The 24,221-nt window shown below is 36.7% G+C and overlaps 1 protein-coding gene across 1 annotated transcript; it reads right to left on the bottom strand.

The window, feature by feature from the left end:
- Positions 1-2,378: 2,378 nt before the first annotated feature.
- Positions 2,379-17,463, bottom strand: LOC107564692 (uncharacterized). Its single transcript, XM_016249827.1, has 50 exons — positions 17,452-17,463; positions 17,186-17,244; positions 17,055-17,080; positions 16,757-16,778; positions 16,626-16,660; positions 16,404-16,529; positions 16,116-16,318; positions 15,932-16,026; positions 15,732-15,847; positions 15,462-15,635; positions 15,258-15,332; positions 14,670-14,872; positions 13,825-13,894; positions 13,457-13,597; positions 13,167-13,369; positions 12,203-12,306; positions 11,879-11,997; positions 11,602-11,778; positions 11,322-11,353; positions 10,931-11,021; positions 10,680-10,820; positions 10,373-10,584; positions 10,141-10,280; positions 9,800-9,918; positions 9,566-9,721; positions 9,265-9,473; positions 9,077-9,162; positions 8,768-8,898; positions 8,561-8,686; positions 8,258-8,448; positions 8,005-8,170; positions 7,748-7,872; positions 7,549-7,666; positions 7,249-7,461; positions 6,921-7,091; positions 6,680-6,832; positions 6,328-6,377; positions 6,096-6,228; positions 5,913-5,995; positions 5,667-5,796; positions 5,261-5,451; positions 5,034-5,124; positions 4,619-4,742; positions 4,284-4,471; positions 4,044-4,199; positions 3,825-3,958; positions 3,277-3,422; positions 3,022-3,116; positions 2,692-2,911; positions 2,379-2,574 (listed from the first exon to the last, which is right to left on the bottom strand). Exons 2-50 carry the CDS (start codon positions 17,220-17,222, stop codon positions 2,495-2,497), a joined length of 6,327 nt encoding a protein of 2,108 aa, XP_016105313.1. The 5' UTR covers positions 17,223-17,244; positions 17,452-17,463; the 3' UTR covers positions 2,379-2,494.
- Between the last annotated feature and the right edge of the window lie 6,758 nt (positions 17,464-24,221).

The raw sequence follows: 24,221 nt of genomic DNA, 5'->3' as shown, positions 1-24,221 counted from the left end.
ACCCTCTGGTTTCCCGTTTCATGCAGGTACGAGATGGCTTAGGCCTTTCCTCCCAGCACAGATTCCTTTATGGGACCTATTTTTCGGTTGGAAGGCCTGGCAGGCCATCCATTTGAGCCGTTTAAGTCTGTCAGATAACTTTGAAACCTTAAGCTATATCTCTAGCCTATGAGGTGCGTGGTGTGACTTCGCCTCTAGAAGTGCGTACTCATTCTACGAGAGCAATGACTTCTTCTCAGGCTCTCTTTAAAGGGCCTTTGATGGGAGATGTCTGTGCTGCGGCAGGTTAGTCCTTTCCTAGCACTTTCATCAAGTTCTACTTGTCTGGACGTGAGGATGGCTCTTGGCTTCCGGGTCTCTTCCGCTTGAGCAGACTCTTTCCTCAGTCTTCTTAGGTACGTCAGGCATGATGGTATAGCGTTCCCATAGCGATGACATCATTGAAGTGAACCTATGAGAGGGAACATCTCGGTTAGGTATGTAACCTTGGTTCGCTGAATAGGGAACGAGATGCTGCGATGCTGGCCGGAACGGAACGTACCTTCGATAGCGCTTCCTTTGTCAGTGTAAAATCTGATGAAATAGCGCGCAGCACGCACATATAGGTGCATCTCAATAAATTAATGAAGTTCACTCAAATTCTTGAATCGATTTTGCTTGACAATCCTCATAAGGCTGCAGTTCTTTCGGTTGGTTGTGCATCTTTTTCTTCCACACTTTTTCCTTCTACTCAACTTTCTGTTAACATGCTTGGATACAGCACTCTGTGAACAGCCAGCTTCTTTGGCAATGAATGTTTGTGGCTTACCCTCCTTGTGAAGGGTGTCAATGATTGTCTTGTGGACAACTGTCAGATCAGCAGTCTTCCCCATGATTGCGTAGCCTAGTGAACCAAACTGAGAGACCATTTTGAAGGCTCAGGAAACCTTTGCTGGTTTTTGAGTTGATTAACTGATTAGCATGTCACCATATTCTAATTTGTTGAGATGGTGAATTGGTGGGTTTTTGTTAAATGTGAGCCAAAATCATCACAATTAAAAGAACCAAAGACTTAAACTACTTCAGTCTGTGCATTGAATTTATTTAATACACAAGTTTCACAATTTGAGTTGAATTACTGAAATAAATGAACTTTTCCACGACATTCTAATTTATTGAGATGCACCTGTATGAGCATACGTGACGTATGCTCTGGGCGGTGCTATGCGCTATTGGCCAATAAATTGGTGTGATGGTATTAGGGCTTCAGACATTCCCATAACGATGACGTCATCGCATTATCTTGTTTCCTATTCAGGGAACCAAGGTTACATATGTAACCGAGATGTTTTTGAGTGACAAGCGTTGAAAAAAAAAAAAAGATCCGGGCGTGACGACTTTGTTTCAAAATAAAGGCACACGGTATTTTATTACTTTTTTTTTACATTAGAAACAAGTAAGATCTAAATGTGTGAGTTAATGCTGTCGATGTTAATATTGTAGAAAGAGTCCAAACATTTTTTTGTTCATTTAAATCAATAATATTTAAATCAATAAATGTAGGCCTAATGTCAGATCTGAATTGTTTTTTAAAAATAATTTGACAGGGTAAATGTTATGGATTCATTTAAAAGATATTTCTCTTACTTTGTGAGGGGAAAAATTGTTGCATGGACCATATATTTTTTTCCAATCAGAGATCGTCAAAGAGGCCGTTACAATTTATATATATTACATATATAAAATCTGTCTCATTTCAAAGGCTGCACCCTGTCCAACACTGTCCAATTTTTATCATCTTTTTCCTTGTCATTGACTTTATACCCCCCGTAGGTTCTAAACCAATACCCTCATACCTTACACTTTTTTTTATTTGGTTAGTATCAGTCAAAAAAATGCAGTACATCAACATTTTCTTGAACAGATCCTGAGGGAAGATACCGATACCAACTACCTTCATTTGTATTCAGTGTTTGTTTATAAACTTCTGTAAAGACCTGCAAAGAAATAATCAAACTGGATAGCTGTTTTGTTCATCATAGAGTACCTTTTATTAATGTCTGTATGACTACATTTGACATGATTAGTTATGATCATTGCCACAAATAAACCGGTACCAGTCATAGAACATTTACTTTTTTGTCATATTCAAGAAAAGCACAAGGAATTCATATAACGATTCTAAATGTTCGAAACACTTCAATATGGAAGCTTTATAGTTTGAGACAGTTGTACAAGTATTTCAATCAAATGCTACATATCCTTTGCTTTGACTAATAGTGCAACATTTCTTTTTCCATATGTCAATTATAATATAGTATATTTAGTATACTATAGTATACTAATAGTATATTTAGGAAGAAATATGAAGAGGATGACAAAAAAGAAAATGTGTGATTATAAACAGATTGAGTAGATTGTAATATTCTATATATGTATATTCCTTCAGTTGCAGAGTCTCACAGATATATCATCTTGGTAAGATTACAGTGTGGCTGATCTGGCGTCAGTGCTGCTATATAATCTTCACTTTGATGATGGTACAAATGAGTACAAGGATGCTGAAGGAAACTGTCCACCCACTGGCTCCAATTCCTAGAAAAATAAAAACGACAATAACAAAAAGGTTATTAATGCTTTTAACCGACTGAATCAGATACTCTGTGAACAGTGTTCAAGTTTGTTTTTAAACACGTGTGCGTGACACCTCACCTGGAGCGCCTGCAGTGGCCTTGACAGTGGTAACAGTGGTAGCTACAGCAGTTGTTGTGTCTGCTGTTGCTTTTCCTCCAGTTAGAGTGAGATTGAGTTTATCCAGCTCTGACTGTAACTGCAGCGAGATCCAGCTCCGCACAACTGTTTGGTTTTCAAATGTTTTTAGGTCCTGCAAATTGTTACCAAGAAGACCCACGACATCTGATATGGTGAGGCTCTGTAATATATAACAAGTGGATGTTATCAGATCATTAAACAGTGCATCTATGATGTAGGCATACATGAATAAATAAAACAAAAAAATACTAAATGTTTTTCTTTCCTCACCGAGATCACGTTTGCATCCAGATTAATGAAAGTGGACAGGCTCATGCTGACATTATATGATGACATATTCCTAATGTAGCCTAGATCTGCACCTCCTACAAACAAATAAAAGAGCAAATACTTAATGGGAACTAATTATCTGTGTGCAAACCAAAGTTGGTATTTTAAAAGTGTCGTCATGACTGAATTTTGTATGTGTCAAGGTGTATATATGCATTCAGTGGGCTTGAAATTATATTTGAAGGGCGTTCATACCCAGATAGGTTTCAATGAGCTGGAAGGCTGACAGGATGGCACTTTGACCGCTTGCAGGGGACACGGGAAATGCTTTGTTAGCGATGGTGAAGAGTGCCTTCTTTTTCTCAGATGAACATTTTGACACATCCAAAGCATCGGACTCCCTGTTATAGAGGATAATAGAGAGAAATCTGGTGATTACACATTTAAATGGTATGCAAATATGTAAAACTATGTACTGTGAGAAAAAAAAAAAAAAAAAAAAAAATATATATATATATATATACACACGTTTCAAAAGTTTGGGGTCAGTGAAAAAAAAAAGTTGTCATTAAACTGATCAAAGTAACAGTAAACACATTTATAATGTTACAAACCATTTTTATTTCAAGTAAATGCTGTTCTTTTGAACTTTCTATTCATCAAAGAATCTTGAAAAGTATCATGGTTTCCGCCAAAATATTACTTTTAAATTTTCAAAAATGAATATGCAAATCAGCATATTAGAATGTTTTCTGAAGGCTCATGTGACACTGAAGACTGGAGTAATGGGAAGTTTTCTTTACCGCATATTTTCAGGCAATATTGTTGACAATACGCTGGCATTCAGAGAGCAGAGATTTGGTCCTTTCACTAGATTGAGCTCAGTGGCACTCAGACTGTTGTTGGCACTTACGTATCTGGTAATGATTAGTTCACTCTGAAAGATAAATAAGTACATTATCACAAAACCAAACATTTTGCATCTGTAAAATAAGAAAGATTCATCATGTCAAAATCTGCACCTGTGCAGAGGACCAGTCGCCATCATTAGTGCTCATGAGCGCTGCCAGTGTGTCAGATTTAGTGATGTTCCATTTACTTATTTCATCCATTGTAGCGCTCCTGGACACGGACTTCAGCACCTGGACCTGATCATCTGAAAGGCCATTTGGCAGTATCTGATGGACAAGCGCAACACCTCTACATTAACACTGTCCTGAATGTCCTGGACGATTTGATCAGATTTTAAAACATCATATTACCTCTTTGAGTTTGTCCAAAATTATTCTCTGAAAGGCGCTATCCTCAATTTTTTCACAGAGGCTAGCGAGGTTGTCCTTCACTATGGCTGAACTCAGACAGTGGCCGAACTGCGCCTCAGTATATCCAAAGGGGAAGGCGTCATCGCTGATGATAAGACTAGTGATGTTGCCCTTGATACAGTCACTCGCTTAAAACACAAGTGAATACATGATTTAGGAAATTTTGCAGCTATAAGTTACTCTATTCACCTCAATTTGCTTTTTGGATAAACTATCTCATTAATTAAAAATTTTGATTAAATGAGAATGAAAAAAAAAACATGAAGGTAGCATACCTGCCCTCTTGACAACTTTTGGAGTGAAAATGATTGCTTTAAACAGCTTTTTCAGTTGTGGCTTTGGTGTGTTTTGTCCACGCACAAGTTTTAAGAAGCCTTTCATGAACTTGGCTAAATCCCTCTGTTTAAATCAAGACGGATGTTTAAAAGAACACAGGGTTAGCTAAAGACATTGTGACACTGAACAAAAATGGTGTAGGATTTAATTCAAACCAATATTCACTCAGAAACTGCTAGTAAATTCCACAAAATATGACAAAGAAATGCAAACAGCACACTGCATCAAACATGAAAATGTAAAGTAGTAAGACTGAAATAGTATTTTCTTGTAAAACATACTCCAAAATAATAATAATAATAATAATGTTTTACAGTGTAGCTCAACTGTGTATAATGTTCACACGCAATGTACCTCTATGAATGATCCCCAAAAGTCTTGTGAGAAGTACAAAGGCAGAATTCCCAGATCAGCAAGTGTTTTCTGATTCCACTTGCCTTTTGGTCTAAACAGTACAATCATATACTTCCATTACCAGACGATCATAACCAGTACTTTTTTTTTTAAACAATTGCACAGATTCAGGACCGAAAATAATGGTCTGAGCTGACTCAGAATTCTTTCATATTAAGATAACTTGCCCATATTTTGAAGTTCCCTTCACGAGAATTTCTTGCATGGCTGATATTTGCGAATCGGAGAGATCTTTGCAGTTCTTCAAGTACTCAAGGATTTCTGGGTCTGAGTTTCTGATGGTGTCACTGCTCACAGCACATGCCAAGTTGCCCAGTACTGTCAGATCCTGTTTCTTGATGCTTGTTCCATTAATGCCCTGAATGAATAATAAGAATATGCAGTTTTAATAAAACAATTTCCCTTTTTGGATAATACACACTGCCACCTGTTGGTATGGAGAGTTATTTCCTCTCACAAAGATGTAGAACATAAGTGCTAGTTGGCGGTCTTTGCAGTGTGTCCAAATACAACTTTGTGGCCTTTCGTCACCACTAATTCTTTAAATGATCTATATCACTGGGCGATACTTACCAAGCAATCTATAGCATTACTCAACAAAATGTCCCTTCTTCCGCTCAGTGTGCTTGAAAAGACTGAGAGATCTGCTGCACCGACTTGTGTAAAATATGCCTTGCAAAGGGTTTTGTTGATTGTTTCGTAACTGAAGAGGACAACAGACAAAGTATATTACAACTTTTACAAACGATACATTTTTTTAAAGGAATAGATCACTGACAAATTTCTAAGCATGGTTAAAAAGTTACAGTAAGCACTTACTTGAAGTACAGCAACATATCTGAATGATAGTTTTCAAAATCAAAAGGTGATTCCTTTCTAATAAGGTTGTACATGCAAGTCAGCTAGGAAAACAATTAGACACAAAGCATATTCATTGTTCTTGTTCTGACCACAACTGATCAACTGATCACATTTTTCAATCCCGTTTTTGTCAGCACTCACCTGAGTCTCGCTCAGTACCACCTTAGGTCTGCTTAGTCTCGGTCGGCAGGCTTTGATCAGGCCTTTGATTTTGGTTTGGGTGAATGTCTGCACTCGTGAGCATGTAAATCCTTGCAAAATGTCCACTGACAGGCTGCAGACAAAAACAAAATCACAAACGTAAAAATTTTGCTTTCAGTGCATACTCAAAAGGTATTTTTTACATAACAGTTAAAAAAGCACATATACTTACTCATCAGCTTGAGCAAAAGCATTTGCCACAGAATCGAAGAAAAGAACTGCCTATAGAGAATTTTAGATAAAAGAATGCCATCAATTATCTACATTGAAACTCGCAAAAATAAAAGTTCTTTACTGGCATTGATGGTTCCATTTTTAACATCCATGGAATGTTTGCATTGCACAAAAGGTTCTTTAGAGTGGAAAAGGCTCTTAAACTTATTAAAATGTCTGTTTAAGGTTCTTTTAAGAGCTGTTCAATGAAAGGTTCATCAGAGAACCAAAAATGGATCTTCTACGTCATCACTGCGAAAACCCCTTTCAGAACCTTTATTTAGTTTTATAGTTGTAGTTTGCTATAGTACCTGTTCGGGTTTCCACTTTTTTTTGTTAAACTCTTGCAGGACTGTTGTTTCTATAGTGGTGGTAATCTCCAGGAACTTTCTTGGAATCTGAACGGCCAAGTCACTGGGAATGTTCGTCATTAAGACAGATGCTGTCGATCCCACTTTGATTATCTAGAGATAAAAAAAGACATTTAAATGCCCAACTTAAATCATTTGCATCTGAAATATCTCTTACTATGCATAAATGTTGTTCCCCTACCTGGCTCACAAAGGTCTTTTGAATGATCTCTGGGGCAGCCACTATGCTTTTTACAAATTCTGTGTTTCGTGATGTTTCAAGAATTTGTGTCGGATTAATGTTTGTCAGTAGTGTTGAAGGAATCCCTCCAATCAGGGATCCAAGACTCAGCAAACTGCTGGGAGTTTCGAACTGTCAGAAAGTCAAAAAAGTAATTCCTTTTGTAGAATTTAATGGTCTACTGAGGAGGAGGTTATTTTGAAAATGCATCTTAAAGATATCAAGAATTTCCAAGTTAATTTTAACACGTTTAAAGGCAAATGTCTTCCATTGGTGGCTTAAAATGTACCTTAAAATTTCCACTGAGAAGCACTCCTACAACTGCCTTGGCTTGTCCGAGGGACCATCCAGATGTACTGCCCAGTGTTGAGAGACTACTGATAAGAACCGATGGAGGTGCTATGTTTATTTGTGTAGTTGTTAGGCCTACAATTTGACTTCCCAAGTTGGTAATAGCACTTGCATCTATGGTTTTGATGTTTCCCGTAAGGGCAGTAGATATCTGAAAACAAGTACAAGGAATATCAGTCAGTTACGTCACAGCTACATGAAGAAATTACTTGACTTTAGGCTTTAATGGAATACTTACCGCAGGATCCACTTTGGAGCAAGATGTCTTGAAGTTTCCAAGAATAGTATTAGTTTCACTTTCTGTTAGCTTAGTGAAGGTCGATACTGGGGCATCGCACTGCAAAACCGAAGGCAACCTAGTGAAGCACAGAGAACAGTAAACAAGCTGAACTCAGAGAACACTCTGAGATTTTGATCTGGTTTCTGTTCTAACTTACTCAAAAAGATTAAAGTTGGGGTTTTGTAGAAAGACGAGTTCAGTGTAGCGACTGAAGACGTTCTTCGGAAGTGATATTTGATTGAACAGCTTTAGGTTATCAGGGTTCACAGCAAAGACTTTCATCTGCAAACAACAAAATCAGACAGGAATTAACAATATGCATTCATTTGCTTTCACCAATACAATGTCACACAAAACATGGTATGATAATGTAAGTAATAACAGCCGATATGAACAAGTGGATATAGTTCATACCGTGTTCTCAGGGCCGAAAGAGTAGAGATCGTCCAGAGTCAATAAAGTTATAAATGCACCAATGTTGTTGACAAACCATGCAGTTGAATTCAGTCTTGTGTCATTGGAGTTGTAGCATTTTGCTTCAGTGTCTAAAATGTAATACATGCTGCCTAAAACACTGACCCTAGAAAAAAAGAGAAAGCACTTTAAACGTTACAAAAGTCTTCATACCTCCGAACCAACAAATTTCACCACAGCCATTTACACGCACATTTTCTTGTATGATTGGCAAGATGAGCTCAGTGTGTCTTTTGACCCTATTAGATCTTTGTTCAGGAACTTCAAGTAGAGCTTCAGTCTACGGTTAAACCACAAATCAACCTCTGTCTCATTGTCACTTGTCAACGCCAGAGACCAGACACAGGGAAGGATAGCGCTTTTAACATGATCTGGAACCTCTTCCTGCAAAACAGAAAAAAATGGTGAATGTAAATATTATTCTATTTAATATCTCTACATATTATTCTCTACATAATTGTACTTTGAACATTGTATTATTTATTTTAAAACTCACGGTTTCCAAGAACTCAGGGGTTTTGGTAAAGCTGTTAAAGATGGCACAGATTTGTGAATCGTTGTTCACCACTTCCTGCTGTCTCAAGTAGCTTCCCAGCTCAGAAGGAGCTATAGAGTTTACAAGCTGGAATACACAAGTCAAACATCAGTTTACATCTACATTGAGCACTGATCATCAGAACTGTAGAGTTGATATGCAGCGTACCTCAGATTTCCGATTGGTTGGTATCAGAGAGAGAAAGGTGTTCACATTTGGAAGTGGCCCAAAGCCGTACAGGCTTTCGTTTAGGAACGCGACAAAGCTGTTATTTCTGTAGCACCTCAGAGACTGTGGCCCTACAAGAACAAAACAGATCTTACTATAGCAAACCTTGTGTCTTAGTTGATGTTATGTGAATAAAACAAGATATTTATAAAATGATTTATTTCTTTTTATGATCTGACTGTTTTATTATACAGACACATAATAGGTGGATTTAAAAAGAATGTTTATGTCAGTGACATGAAAAAATACCTTTGATGGATTGAAGAATGCTATTGTAGATTGCATTTTTGGTGTTTATCGTTAATGAAGGTCGAGCAACATCTAAGAGCCCCAGACTGTAAATTGAAATTAAACAAGGTATAATGTCTACACTCATATAAATTTGCATAATACACAGCAAATGTACATTTATTGCCTTTAAAGTCCATCGTTCTTACGCGGTTTGAGTGATATTGCAGTCCCTTGTGTTGAGGATGGTGAAAAACGGAGACACAAGGCTTTCTGAAAGGTTGGCTAACAGAGGATTTAGTCTACTCTGGATCCAGACTACAACTTCCTGATTAGTGATGCTTAGATTAGACAGGCTGGCTCTGTCAAATATCTGTTTAATCAGTGCTGCTTTTACATCTTGTGTGGGCAGGATCTCCTGGACAGGAGAAATTGACATCATTGGAGGATTAACAATGGTTTCTGGATCTTTTAGATAAAGTTATTTTAGCATGAATGCTCTGTTCGCACCTGCACTTTCGGGGAAAAGAGGTCAAAGAAAGCAGGAAGCTGGCAATCCTTAACATGCTGCATGACATTGATGACGCTTTGAGGATCAGTTAGTGTACCAGGAGTTACAGAAAACTCAAATAGTTGTCTTAGACCCAGAAGAGGTAGAGCATCCACCTAAATCGACAAACAAAACGACTGTCACTGTGTTTTGCCATAAGGAATTCTATATAAATTGCATCATTTAGCACTCACCACTCTAAAGTTTCTGTTCAGTGCCACAAGGTCCTTTAGGGGAGCTGACTGAACGAATGGCCCAAAGTTTCTGTTGACCCACTGCACACTGTTGGCTGTGTCTTTAAGGCACCCGGGATCTGGAAGAGCAACAAGAACATTTACATAGCGATTCATTATGATAGTTCAATGCAAAACTTTCAAGTGTTTGTCCTCATCCATAACAGGAGACAAAGTAAGTACTTGATCTTCAAATGAGGCCAGACACAATATTTGTGCAGATGACTTCATACTGTAAGCATTTTCATACTTTTAAGTTAAATTTAAAGCAGTTAAGAGAATAAAAAATATTCTAAACCAACCATCAGTGTCATTGCGAGAGAGGAAGGCTTTCATGAAGTCAATGTAGATCAGATCAGCCTGTGTTTTAGTGCCATTGGGTTGCAGTGGATTGCAAATGTCTTGTCCATCTCGTAGAGGTGCATTCACAAAAGTCGTAGTGCTGAAAGATAACAAACACCGTATTTCGTTTTTTATTTTAGTGCCTGCAAAATTACATTGTCACTTCATATCATGTAAGTCAGACCAACTTACATAGTGCGGTAACTTTCACAGGTGAAGTTTTTAGTGCTGAGGCAGGACAGGAGTCTTTGAGATACTGATGGTAAGAAGGGTTTGAGTCGCCCCTGGAACCATGACTGAATGAAGACAGGATCTTTCAGTCTCTGGGGACTAAAGCGACTGATCCGGATGTCATCAATCACATCCAGCATATCGGACAAAGACACACTGCTGACACTGGGAGTCTGAAAGTAAACATATTTCACAGCATATATCACTTTAAAAAGGCGAAAAATAAAATATCAATAAATAAATAATTAAAATAAATCAAGCTTCATACCTTGTTGGAAAATTTTTGCAGTGCATCATCAAGGTTTGTGCTGGTTTTGGTGAAGAAAAGCTTCCAGGTGTCTTTTGTCACATTGCTGGACAGTTTGCAAGCCAACAGGTCAGCCACTTGTTGAGAGTTTAACTGTGACAGCTGATGACACAAAAAAGCTTTTATCAAAACTGAAACAATGGCACACATAAAGAAAAAATAATGAGGCAGTGACTAAAAGAGCGAAGCGTTCTTCTTCTGTGTAACATTACCGTTGGTAGACAGGCGAACTGCAACACAGTGAAGTTACAAAGTCCTGTTGCGTTTGGACCCGCTCCGTTCAAGAACTGATCCACAGCAGAGCTGCAAACCAGAAGAACATGAAGCATTTATTACAGACCATCGTGAGCTCAGTGTTTCACATCACACACAATATTTGTTTTGCTTATGAAAAGTGACTTACACGACTTTGTAGTTTTCACAACTGAAGTTTGCCTGCAGCACAAAAGAGAGATCATGATATCGTTGTACAAAATCAAGATAAGTTGATGACCAAACAAATAACAACTATAATAATGTTTTAATTTATTTTAAATGATTTAAACAATATTCCTTTAAAACATTAATAATAATAATGTGTTTTGCTTATGAAAAGTGACTTACACGACTTTGTAGTTTTCACAACTGAAGTTTGCCTGCAGGACAAAAGAGAGATCATGATATTGTTGTACAAAATCAAGATAAGTTGATGACCAAACAAATAACAACTATAATAATGTTTTAATTTATTTTAAATGATTTAAACAATATTCCTTTAAAACATTAATAATAATAATGATGATGATGATAATAATAATAGTAATACTAATAGAAATAATACTATTGTGGCTGTTGTTGTTAAATGTATTTCTACACAGATTCTGTGTAAAGTTGTATTAAACACCTTTCTGGCCTGTGTCTGAAGAGAGGGGAGGAAGTTGTTTAGTTTGTCTCTGTTGGGGGCTTGAAGAAGGAAGTCAAAGACTTTTGTGAGGATGTTTCCTCTGTCTTCTGGTTTAGCAGGAGGACTGAACACCAGTTCACCCAGCTGCACAATCGTGAGAACAGGAAGAGCATCCGCCTGCAAATGACATGAAACTTCATTCACATGCATTCACAAAGCTTTTGCATATCTTCAGTCAGTCTTTAACATTCAATGACAGTAACAACTTCTGAATTACAGCTGAAAAATTGCGGCTGAAACTGGAGAAATCCTGAAGCTGTGCCAACGGAGAGAAACTGCCGAAGTTTTGCAGGATGAAGTCCACACTGTTGTTAAACGGCAATGTGCAGTCGGCACCTGAATTAAAATAATGCAATACTGTGTTCATTACTGATCATCACTGGATGCCATTTAAATAGAGTCTTGTAAAGTATTATGTGTCAAATAAAGTTCAAGAAACATTGATTAAGCATTTAAACAGCATAAACAAATTGTATAGGCTACGTCAATAAATGCTTTATTTTGCATAAGTATGTTGAACCAAATGATCAGTAACAACTACCTGTGTTTAGACGTCGTGACAGGAATGGACGAATGAAGTCACTGAGGACAGATCTCTGTGTCGCACTATCCATCAGTCCAGAATTATTATTTATCTCCACATAACTGCAGCAATAAAACATTGCATTACTACCTTGTTTGTGATAGGTCGACTGAAAGCAGCTGTATGTAAGTGTTTTTTTCTCCTTTCTGAAATATACGTTTCAAAATAATTTTGATGATACCCCGACTTTCAATAATGAACGTCAACTCACTTGACTGTAGGGGGGTCAAAGCAAAATACGCAAAACTACATACAGTTGCTTTAAAGGAATAGTTCACAAAAAAATATTTTTTTTTGCTTACAATTCACTCACCCTCCATGATGTAGATGAGTTTGTTTCTTAAACGGAACAGATTTGGAGAATTTTAGCTTACCAATGGATCCTTTTTAGGGAATGGGTTACAGGACTTGTACTTAAGCTGAAGGTGACGGTTTGACGTTAAACATGTCTTAATGACAGATTTGTTTATTACAAACACGCAACTTCTTTGCTTACAAGATGTGAATTGATGGACTGGAGTTGTGTGGATTATTGTGATGTTTTTATCAGCTGTTTCGACTCTCATTCTGACGGCACCCATTCACTGCAGAGGATCCTTTGGTGATGCTAAATTTGTTCCGATGAAGAAACAAACAGGTTTACATCTTGGATGGTCTGAGGGTGAATATATTTCAGCAAATTATCATTTTGTGGTGAACTATTTTCCTTTAATAATTATAATTTATTCTTATTCTTATTCTTATTTAGGCCTATTTATTTATTTATTTGTGTTAATAGTTATTCTTTTAGCTACACACAACCAGGAAAGCAATCTCAACCAGGATTTGGGTATTAATTTATCAGGTGCAAACCTATGGGTTTGTGATACTAAGATAATGAACAGCTATCATATATCAGTTGAAGGGAACATGATGAACGTACAGTGCCCTGTAGGCCTGACAGCTGAAGCCACGTGTGTTGATGCAAGACAGGAATTCACGTGGGATTTGAGGTAGCAGGGGCTTCATCTTGATTTGGAACCAGAATCTCATGAACTCAGCATCATCGAGATTTCCAGATGTGAAGCTTTCTGCTGGCAGTTCTGCAAACAAGGCTCTGAGGTTGCTTTGAGATGAGTTGTTCACCTGAAAAAAAAAAGAATGCATTGTCAAAAAAGGCAGTCCTTTGAATGTAGCACAGAAATATATATATTTTTCTTTTTTTATTATTACCACTCTAGACTGCTCCATCAGTGTCTGCAGTGATCTGGAGAATTCAGTAATCAGAAGTTTCAGGTTTTCCTCAGTGAAGCTCAGATTTGATTGGGCGACACAATTAATGGTTTTCGCCAGATTCTCTTCAATCTGTGATGTCTGCACCAGAAGATAGTACTATTTAGTTTAGGAAACTGCTATCTAGCTGTAAATCAGTTTGAGACATTTATATCTTGTATTAGAAGTTCCAGTTTTTGCACAAGAGAACAAAACCACATTGTAGTTTTTTCACATTCTTTAGATGTGTGACATGCCAGAAGACTTGCTGGACTTGATCAAGGTGTGGTTAGTTACGTGAGAGATTGGTTTGTGAAAGACAGACTCACATGACAGGAACTGTTATTGCTGGTGACTTTACAGTTGTCGACAGGTTCTGTGATTTGTGGCTCTGCAGCACTGAACAAAGTATAAAGAGCACAGCATTAGTTAAAACACATCAGATATACCTTGAGGTACATGTTTCTAATTGTAGTTAATATGTCCAGTTATCTCAATGTCAGTCCTAAACATACACTGCGAACACTGCCTTAATCAGTAATTTGTCTTATTTATTAGTAAATGTTTTTTCAAACATGTAATAATAATCCTCAGAGTAAAATACATTTACTTGAGAAAAAATGGGGGAAATTGTAAGTAGACTGTAGTTCTATTTTTTTCTCACTCAAGTAAACAGGAGGATAATTTTCTATTCTGTAGTTGTTGTTTTTTTTCTCTCGTTTTAAGCATAAAGGTAACAATTTAGTGGGGTTTATGATTAAAACAAATAAACAAAAAAGATGAGAAATTGGTATAGAAAAATATAATTAAAGCTAGTTTTTATTGATACAAAATACTAATGAGAGAGTGAGTGCCTTGTGTAAAAAACATTGTCTACACTGCCTCAAACCACCAAAACAAGACAATCCGTTTTATTTTTTAACCACTAGAGGGCCAAAATTAGCTTTAATTCCATATTCTCTGAAAACTTTTGTCTTTATATATTGCATTCTTTATTAGAAAGCAGGACACAAGCACTGTCAAAAATAACTTTTGAGTCTAATCCTGTGCAGCCTTTCAAAGAGATCAAAAATTCTCTGCAACCTGCAGTTTTGTTTTCTTTCTTTTTTTTCTACCTCTTATATGCTCTTAGAGCTCTAATTTGGTTTATAATGCAGGTAGAAACTCTACTCACAAAACAAAGTTGGATATTGTTGTGACGCCTGGTAAAGTCTGGTTAGTTTGCAGAGATTTCTTCATCACAGGAAGAACCACAAACTGTAACCAATCACTGAAGTTGCTGATGCGGAAACTATTTATTGAGGTTTGGCTGTCAAAGCTCAGGGTCCAGTTAATCAGAAGCTGTATCGTTTCGTTTCTGATACTGCTGACATTTGTCTGAAAAAGAAGAAACAGGTTTATACATATTAGGGCTCTCAATCAAAAAGGTTAATTAATGGTGTCTTAAAAATATGACGCTCATGGCACAAGATGCTGAAAAACAAAGAGAGGCATTATGTGCAATGATATGGAAATAAAATAAACAGTATTTTGACTTCTAAAGCCATATTTTGTAATGCCTATTCAATATTTTCATGTGCCACAATAAATTAGGAGTCTTTCTAGGCAAATATTGATATATACAAATAATTTAATTAATTTGTAAAATAATAATAAAAATAATAATAATAAAAAAGAAGAAATCGACTACTAAATAAGCATATTAAAATTGTTTACAACTTTAATTCTATATTCTCATTATACAAGGAAAAAGGAAACGTACAGTCTGAGCAATGTTCACACATGCTCTGATGAATCTTCCCAATGGTCTCAAAGAAACCAGGAAATCGCTGAGATTCTGCAGAAATGTGCAAATAATTAGGATCATCTTCTTCATTCATGCTTAATCACTGGCCTGATTAATAAGCAGCAGTCCAGCTACATCATCATCATCATTGTCATCAAGTACACAACACTCATATCTAACCTGATGAAGGCCATTTGAACTGACACTGGTCATGTTAAGTGTTCTGTTAGTGAGCGGCTGCAGGAAACTCTGGAAGATCTGAATGACGGCATCGAGGTTCAGCTTAGCAGATGCTTCCAGCTGAAAGATCAACTCAGCTTTCTGCTCTGGGGTAAGCTTATCTAGGACAAGCAGCTAAAAAAGAAGCACAAAGATTCAAATCAATCATCTCAAGAGTAATGCTATGATTGATTTATACCATAAAACTGCCCGGGTTAATTTACTTCTTACCCCATCAAACTTTGGATTCAGAGCTATGAAATCTCCTAGACTTGCGCTAGCAGAGAACGCTTGGAAGTTCAGCAGAAGCCATTCCCCAGTGCTGCTTGTACTGTTGACACACCCAGCTTTAAAACGAAAACTCAACATTAGCAAATCAAGAAGCAAACTCCTCGTCTTTTTCACATCTGATATATTAATGGACCAGTTACCGTCAGTTGTGTTTCTCGCCAGAAAAGGTTTTATGAATTTCTGATACACCATCCTTTGCCTTTCAGGACCAATCTGCAAGCTTAGATCCTTCACTCTGTAAAAAGCATGTGAATTAAGTTGGTCTTCTCTGACAACAAATAACTACAGAGAATAACAGCATGATTTATGCGTGGTGATACACACAGTTCTTGGAAGCTCTGGCAGGCGAGGTTGCTTTGACTCAGACAGGAGAGCGTGTCTCTGGACAGTGATGACAGGTGTGGACTGAGCTTCACTTGGAACCAGAGCCTCGCAAAATCCACATCTTTCAGTGAACCCACTATTAAGCCCTTCGCCCTGACTTGATTGATGTACTTCACGACATGACTAACGTCAAGTCTAGATCTCTGTTTGAATGATTAAAAAGGCACTGAGTAGGTGACTTCCTTTTAAAAAAATTAATAATATATGAAATATGTTGATGTTCTGTACCAGCAATGTGTACAGATCAAAGGCAGTGTCGGTAAATGCTTTGAGATTATTGAGATTTCCCTGTGATAAGTCTGAAAGCTGTATCCCGGAGCAGGTGAGAGTGTTGTTGAATGTTGACTGTGAGAACTGAAATAGGAATGGGGGGGAATATCAACATTCCTTAAATAAAAGTGAAAAAATAATATTGCCCACATCATATTCCACCTAATAATAAACACTTACTGAGGAGCATGTGGAACCATTATTGGAAACTGTGCCTGTAAAAAGCAAAGAAATTAAAAATAATAATAACAGAAATATGAGCAATTAGACTAACATATTAAACGTTGTGACAAAAGTATTCAGAAACGCACCATTTCGAAACTCCACCAGACACTTTAAAGAAACAGAAAATAAATTAATCAAATCCATAAAACTTGTCATTGTTAATAGTAAATGATTCATCACAATCAAGCAAGTTTTATTTCTCCCGACCCGTGAAAACTAGTTGGTGTGTGAGCACCATTCTTAAAATAATAAAAATATATATATCTTATTTTGATTAATAAGCAAATCTAGGAAAACCATTGAATAAAGGTCAAATTTGATTTGACCTAATACATATAACAAGCAGAATCCATAAAATAATTTTGTGCAGAAAGTGTTAAATACCTGGCCATTTATCAGTGTGATGAATCCTATAAAAGAGATAGAGTAAGTGTGACTTGTGAAAGGTGTCTCTTTTAAAATCGATAATATAAATAAATGTATTAATTATAACAGTAAAAAACAGCTTTACGCACCTAAAGCAAACAGTGCAGAAAGCTGAAAGTGCACCATTTTCACACTGACACCACTGATCCTAACACACAGTTGCACTGCTTTATTATTTTAAACTACTGCATGAAAAATTATGATGTATAATTTAAATATGATATATTAATTAAAATAATTATCCAACTATTCTCATTATAAATATTCTAGTTATAATAATATTATTCTAACTATAAGATTTATATTTGTATCTATTCAGACATAAAAGGTGTGCAAGGACGGTGCGAGCATTTACCTGTAGCAGGAGTATCTGTGTGTGTCAGTCAGGCTGCTCAGCAGGTGCACTATTAACTGAGGTATCAAAAGGGTGTGGGCCAACTAATGCAAACGTCAGTAAATCCAAAACAAGACAAACAACTACTTCTGGAAAGGGGCAAAACAAGCAAGAGGGAATGTGCTATATCACATTCTGTTGCTATCAAAAATATGCCTGCTAATACTAAATTAAGCAAGTCACCTTTCAACTAACTGAAATACTTCATTGATTTTTTTCTTTCTTTCCAGAAGAGCCATATTTTCTTTTTTTTCTTCCTTTTTTGAAGATCAATCTTATGAGTGGTCTAAAGTTCATACTGGTAAAAGTTGCAGCTTTTAAAAAGTGCACTTTGCAATAATGTCAAATGACAAAGGTTTAGACGTTTTAAATCATGTTTCAATAATATTTTGTTGTGCTTCTAAGAAGCACATGCAAAGTACTTGATTAGAATTTTAACCAAAATGTGTTGATACATTTACATTTTCATTCACAATTTCATTTTTATAAATGTGTAATTACATATATTTAAACACATGACATGCAAGTTTCAATAGAGATGACATTAAAGTATAATTTATAGTATAGTTTATTATAATTAATAACCAATGTCTTTTAAATGAATTCCAAATATTCTAAGATTCTAATTTGGCAGTTGCCATTTGCATTGTAAATGTTTCACTGGTAGACCCTTCTATTTGAAACATTAATAATCTATTTAAAAACATTCACTTAAAGGGATAGTTCAGCCAAAAAAATGAAAATTCTGTCATAATTTACTCACCTTCATGTCGTTCCAAACCTGTATGAATGTCTTCTTTCTACTAAACACAAAAGAAGGTAATCTGAAGAATGTTGGTAACCAAACAGTTGTTGGTAGCCATTGACTTCCTTGGAAAAAAATATACTGTGGAAGTCAGAGGGGACCAGAAACTATTTGGTTACCAACATTGTTCAAAACATTTTTTTCAGTAGAAGTGTTCAGTGTGTTCAGCAGAAGAAAGTCAAGTCAAGTCAAGTCAAGTTTATTTGTACAGCGCTTTTCACGATACAAATCATTGCAAAGCAACTTTACAGCCAATTAAGTTTCTACAATATTTAGTGGTAGCTTATCAGTGGTGACTGTCAGTTAATGTACATATGGCAGAAATGTACGGAAAAATCAATTTAAGACGTAATAAAACAGACGATGAACACTATTAACAGCAATTATTATATGAGGCAATCAAACTTATAGCAAAATGTGGTAGTTCTGTATGTTGTTTCAGGGTTGGCATCATCTGAGGTCCTCTAAGGGGTTGGCATCATCTCTTCTCAGGTGTTCTGGATCCAGACTGAAGCTTGTGTAAATCTTAACCGTGGCAAAAACAGAGAAACAAATAGAGAAATAATTAGCGTAGCTGCTGTTCTAACCAAGCAAAATTGATTTGTTTAACCCAAACTAGAGAATAATAATGTGCATTTGATCAGATATAACTGCAGTACAAGATTATGAGATGCATTATTTGAATGCTTGGCCAAAGAGATGTGTCTTTAATCTAGATTTAAACAGAGAGAGTGTGTCTGAACCCCGAACGTTATCAGGAAGGCTATTCCAGAGTTTGGGAGCCAAATGCGAAAAAGCTCTACCTCCTTTAGTGGAAAGAAACTCAAACAATTTTGGAACAACATGAGATGAGTAAGTGATGACAGTTTTCATTTTTGGGTGAATGTCATGTCTTTTGTGGTTACACATGAATTTAACATACAGGTCAATCACACACATTTACAATAAAACAACTAAACACTGTTAAGTCGCATCAATAAGTAGTTTATAAACCGTGTATAATTACATTAAGTGCTCAACTGTATGTTTTGTCAGCAGCTTAACTGAGCATGAACTTCACACAATGGCATCTGGATGTTGTTCAAAGTGAATAAGGCATGCACCACTTACTGTACAACAACCATTGATTAAACAGACTTAAACCTGTTTAGACTGTCGAAACTCAGGGGCGGAGCCAGGGATGGCCGCGTGGCCACCACTGACCTAAGCTTGGCCGCCCCCTTTGGCCACCCCACTCAAAACCGCAAGTCAAACGAGCGCGGAAATTTAAAGAACATGTGCCAAATGAGCTTCAGTAAAACAACAGCGATCTGATGAGATGTTGTAGGTTATATGTCAGTAAAACAAACTTTCCTCGCCTGACAGCTGTTTTACCGTACTCATGGCGCACACTCTTCAACTTTACGCGAATATAAGGCGCACACTCTATATCTCTTCATCATAAATAATGCATGCAAGAAACTATGAGCATATAACGTAGTTCTGGTGTCAGTTAAGCCATGAAATTACCAAAAAGTCAATTAGTGCATTCATTTATGTATAGCATCACATTACCATTTAAATGCCTAAAAGAACTAATTTTACATTCTGGCATTTATGTGCTATTGACTTCCGTCCTTTTTTTGTTTTATTAACCAACTCTTATCACTATCTGCATGTCTCATCAATGAGTATGCAATGATGGAGAACAAGCTTTTGGGGGTTTTGAGAACCAGAACCAAGCTGACTAAGCAATAAAGCTATAGTGAGCCCCTTTATTAAAAGACCTGGAGGTGGGGAATAATACACAAATTGTCATATTCACTCAGCATTACTTGATCTAATTCACAAATACAATCTACAGGTGCATCTCAATAAATTAGAATGTCATGGAAAAGTTCATTTATTTCAGTAATTCAACTCAAATTGTGAAACTCGTGTATTAAATACATTTTTTAGTAGTTTAAGTCTTTGGTTCTTTTAATTGTGATGATTTTGGCTCACATTTAACAAAAACCCACCAATTCACCATCTCAACAAATTAGAATATGGTGACATGCTAATCAGCTAATCAACTCAAAACACCTGCAAAGGTTTCCTGAGCCTTCAAAATGGTCTCTCAGTTTGGTTCACTAGACTACGCAATCATGGGGAAGACTGCTGATCTGACAGTTGTCCAGAAGACAATCACTGACACTCTTCACAAGGAGGGTAAAGCCACAAACATTCATTGCCAAAGAAGCTGGCTGTTCACAGAGTGCTGTATCCAAGCATGTTAACAGAAAGTTGAGTGGAAGGAAAAAGTGTGGAAGAAAAAGATGCACAACCAACCGAGAGAACCGCAGCCTTATGAGGATTGTCAAACAAAATCGATTCAAGAATTTGAGTGAACTTCACAAGGAATGGACCGAGGCTGGGGTCAAGGCATCAAGAGCCACTCAACAACAAATTAGAATACTTCATAAGACCAATAAAAAAAACCATTTTTAGTGAATTGTTGGCCTTCTGGAAAGTATGTTAATTTACTGTACATGTACTCAATACTTGATAGGGGCTCCTTTTGCTTTAATTACTGCCTCAATTCGGCGTGGCATGGAGGTGATCAGTTTGTGGCACTGCTGAGGTGGTATGGAAGCCCAGGTTTCTTTGACAGTGGCCTTCAGCTCATCTGCATTTTTTGGTCTCTTGTTTCTTATTTTCCTCTTGACAATACCCCATAGATTCTCTATGGGGTTCAGGTCTGGTGAGTTTGCTGGCCAGTCAAGCACACCAACACCATGGTCATTTAACCAACTTTTGGTGCTTTTGGCAGTGTGGGCAGGTGCCAAATCCTGCTGGAAAATGAAATCAGCATCTTCAAAAAGCTGGTCAGCAGAAGGAAGCATGAAGTGCTCCAAAATTTCTTGGTAAACGGGTGCAGTGACATTGGTTTTCAAAAAACACAATGGACCAACACCAGCAGATGACATTGCACCCCAAATCATCACAGACTGTGGAAACTTAACACTGGACTTCAAGCAACTTGGGCTATGAGCTTCTCCACCCTTCCTCCAGACTCTAGGACCTTGGTTTCCAAATGAAATACAAAACTTGCTCTCATCTGAAAAGAGGACTTTGGACCACTGGGCAACAGTCCAGTTCTTCTTCTCCTTAGCCCAGGTAAGACGCCTCTGAATTTATCTGTGGTTCAGGAGTGGCTTAACAAGAGGAATACGACACTGTAGCCAATCCTTGACACGTCTGTGTGTGGTGGCTCTTGATGCCTTGACCCCAGCCTCAGTCCATTCCTTGTGAAGTTCACTCAAATTCTTGAATCGATTTTGCTTGACAATCCTCATAAGGCTGCGGTTCTCTCGGTTGGTTGTGCATCTTTTTCTTCCACACTTTTTCCTTCCACTCAACTTTCTGTTAACATGCTTGGATACAGCACTCTGTGAACAGCCAGCTTCTTTGGCAATGAATGTTTGTGGCTTACCCTCCTTGTGAAGGGTGTCAATGATCGTCTTCTGGACAACTGTCAGATCAGCAGTCTTCCCCATGATTGTGTAGCCTAGTGAACCAAACTGAGAGACCATTTTGAAGGCTCAGGAAACCTTTGCAGGTGTTTTGAGTTGATTAGCTGATTGGCATGTCACCATATTCTAATTTGTTGAGATAGTGAATTGGTGGGTTTTTGTTAAATGTGAGCCAAAATCATCACAATTAAAAGAACCAAAGACTTAAACTACTTCAATCTGTGTGCATTGAATTGATTTAATACACGAGTTTCACAATTTGAGTTGAATTACTGAAATAAATGAACTTTTCCATGACATTCTAATTTATTGAGATGCACCTGTAGTAGAAATGAATTGTATTCAGTTGTGTTTTAGGCACTAAAACAGTCCAATACTTTATAGTCAATCACATTTTTATATTGAAATAATGAAGATTTATGTGCCACCCCAGACTGGTTGCTGGCCCCTCCCTGGCCACCCCTATAAAAACATCCTGGCTCCCGACTGAACCTGGTTTCTCCCAAGGTTTTTTCTCCATTTTTGTCACAGATGGAGTTTTGGGTCCTTGCCACACGCAAGTGTTAAAAACGTAAGAATAAATACAATTTCAGACTTAAAAAAGAACTCAAAATAAAAACGACTTAGCAAAATGAAAAGTGCATGTACAGTATATGAATGAATAGCACAGCTTGACCTCCCGATCAGTTCCAGCGGAAGGAGATGTGGCGAGGCTGGTCTTTGGCTTGCTTAGTTGGGGACGCTTAACTGATTATACAGACACTTTAGGAAGAGAGCTGAACTGGATGATAACATCAGTGAATCAAAACTGGCTTTAACTGGAAAAATGACTCTTTGTTACTGTCTTCTTCCATTATTGACAAACTGTTTTCCTGTTTGACTCTGTAAAGCTGCTTTGACATAATCAGTATTGTATAAATCGCTGTGTAAATAAAGGTGACTTGACTTGATTTTATAAACTGTAACACCATGTTTTTTTTTTTTTTTTTTTTTACTTCTGCCTCATTTTAAAGATGTAATTGTGAACAGTAGTAATATTTGTACATGTTTGTTTGCAAACATTTTGTTTAGCTTGTTTATTCTTTTTTTTTTTGAATTTTGCAGTTGAATTACTAATGTAATGTTTGTCAACTGGAGCTTTAAAATGATAGTTCACCCAAAAATTAAAATTTGCTGTTAATTTACTGACCCTCAGGCCATCCAAGATGTAGGTGACTTTTTTTTCCTTCAAGCCTGTATGTTTAGTCTGTATGAAAAATGTTATAAATTCAGATTGTTATTATATAAAGGATATTATGTATTGATTGAAACCAGTTTAATAATTGTGTTCAACTATAAAAATATAAAATCCAATAACTAGTTCCGCAGCAATTTCTTATGATGTATATAATAATATATCTTATAATGTAATAATATATCTATATGTTTATAATAATAAATCTTAGTTTAGGTAACAAAGTATGTGGAGTAAATTGTTACATTTTAATTTACATAACTTGCTGTAGTCTTCTAAATGTTTGAACAATGAAAACATTTTAGCTGAATGGACTACAAAACTAGTTCAGTAAAGGTTGAGCCAACTAAAAACTAACAATTCAGATAACACTTTGAAGAGGGAATTTGAGTAATTACTAAATAATAATTAGTTGAAGCAGCTTGAAACTACTTTTTTACAGTGTACAACATCATCCTGCACAAGATAAACAGAAAACAAAGTTTAAGCAAGACAAAACAACAGCCGTGTAATAAGGTGGAAACCGAGAACTAATGTGAAAATATATCATAGCCAGAAACTCTTTTGTTTATTCACTCAATCTGTGATGGAATCTGTTAAGAAGAGAAAATGAATTCGTATCTAAATCTAATCTTTTCATAAGAACAGATGCTCCGGATTTTTTAAATCAATACATGTGCACTTGTGCGGAAAAACTTGTTTTCAGACCGTGACAGACAAAATCACAGATTGTAGGTAATGACAAACCACACAGTCATCTTACAAATCTATGGAATCTCTGCTGCATACAGTGCAAGTGGCCCAGAACAAACAAAAGATCATTTCAGTACACTAAGACATGCATCTAAAACATCTAAACCTGAACCTTACTTTTAATTTACAGACCAGCTTCTCAGTTAAACTATGACAACCAATGCACTGTGTGTAATAATCATCAATGGAAAATTCACTTTTTCGATGCTAATGTATTTCCTTGTACCTGTTTATGATATTAATGTTATGAGTCACACAAATATCAGTAAAATGAAGTGAATTTCTCCTGGTCTATGATAACAACGGATTCACTTTCATCTGAGAAGTTTGCATGAATTATGACTTTAGGTGATCGAAACCTGTTTTTTTTTTTTTTGTGGTTGACTTCAATAAGAAGAATGCAAAAGGAGAGGGAGGGAGAGAGGGAGAGAGGGAGGGAGAGAGG

Source organism: Sinocyclocheilus grahami, unplaced genomic scaffold (genome assembly GCF_001515645.1).
Source record: "Sinocyclocheilus grahami isolate Dianchi unplaced genomic scaffold, SAMN03320097.WGS_v1.1 scaffold956.1, whole genome shotgun sequence".
NCBI lineage: Eukaryota > Metazoa > Chordata > Actinopteri > Cypriniformes > Cyprinidae > Sinocyclocheilus > Sinocyclocheilus grahami.
This window is presented reverse-complemented; position numbering and strand designations above follow the sequence as displayed.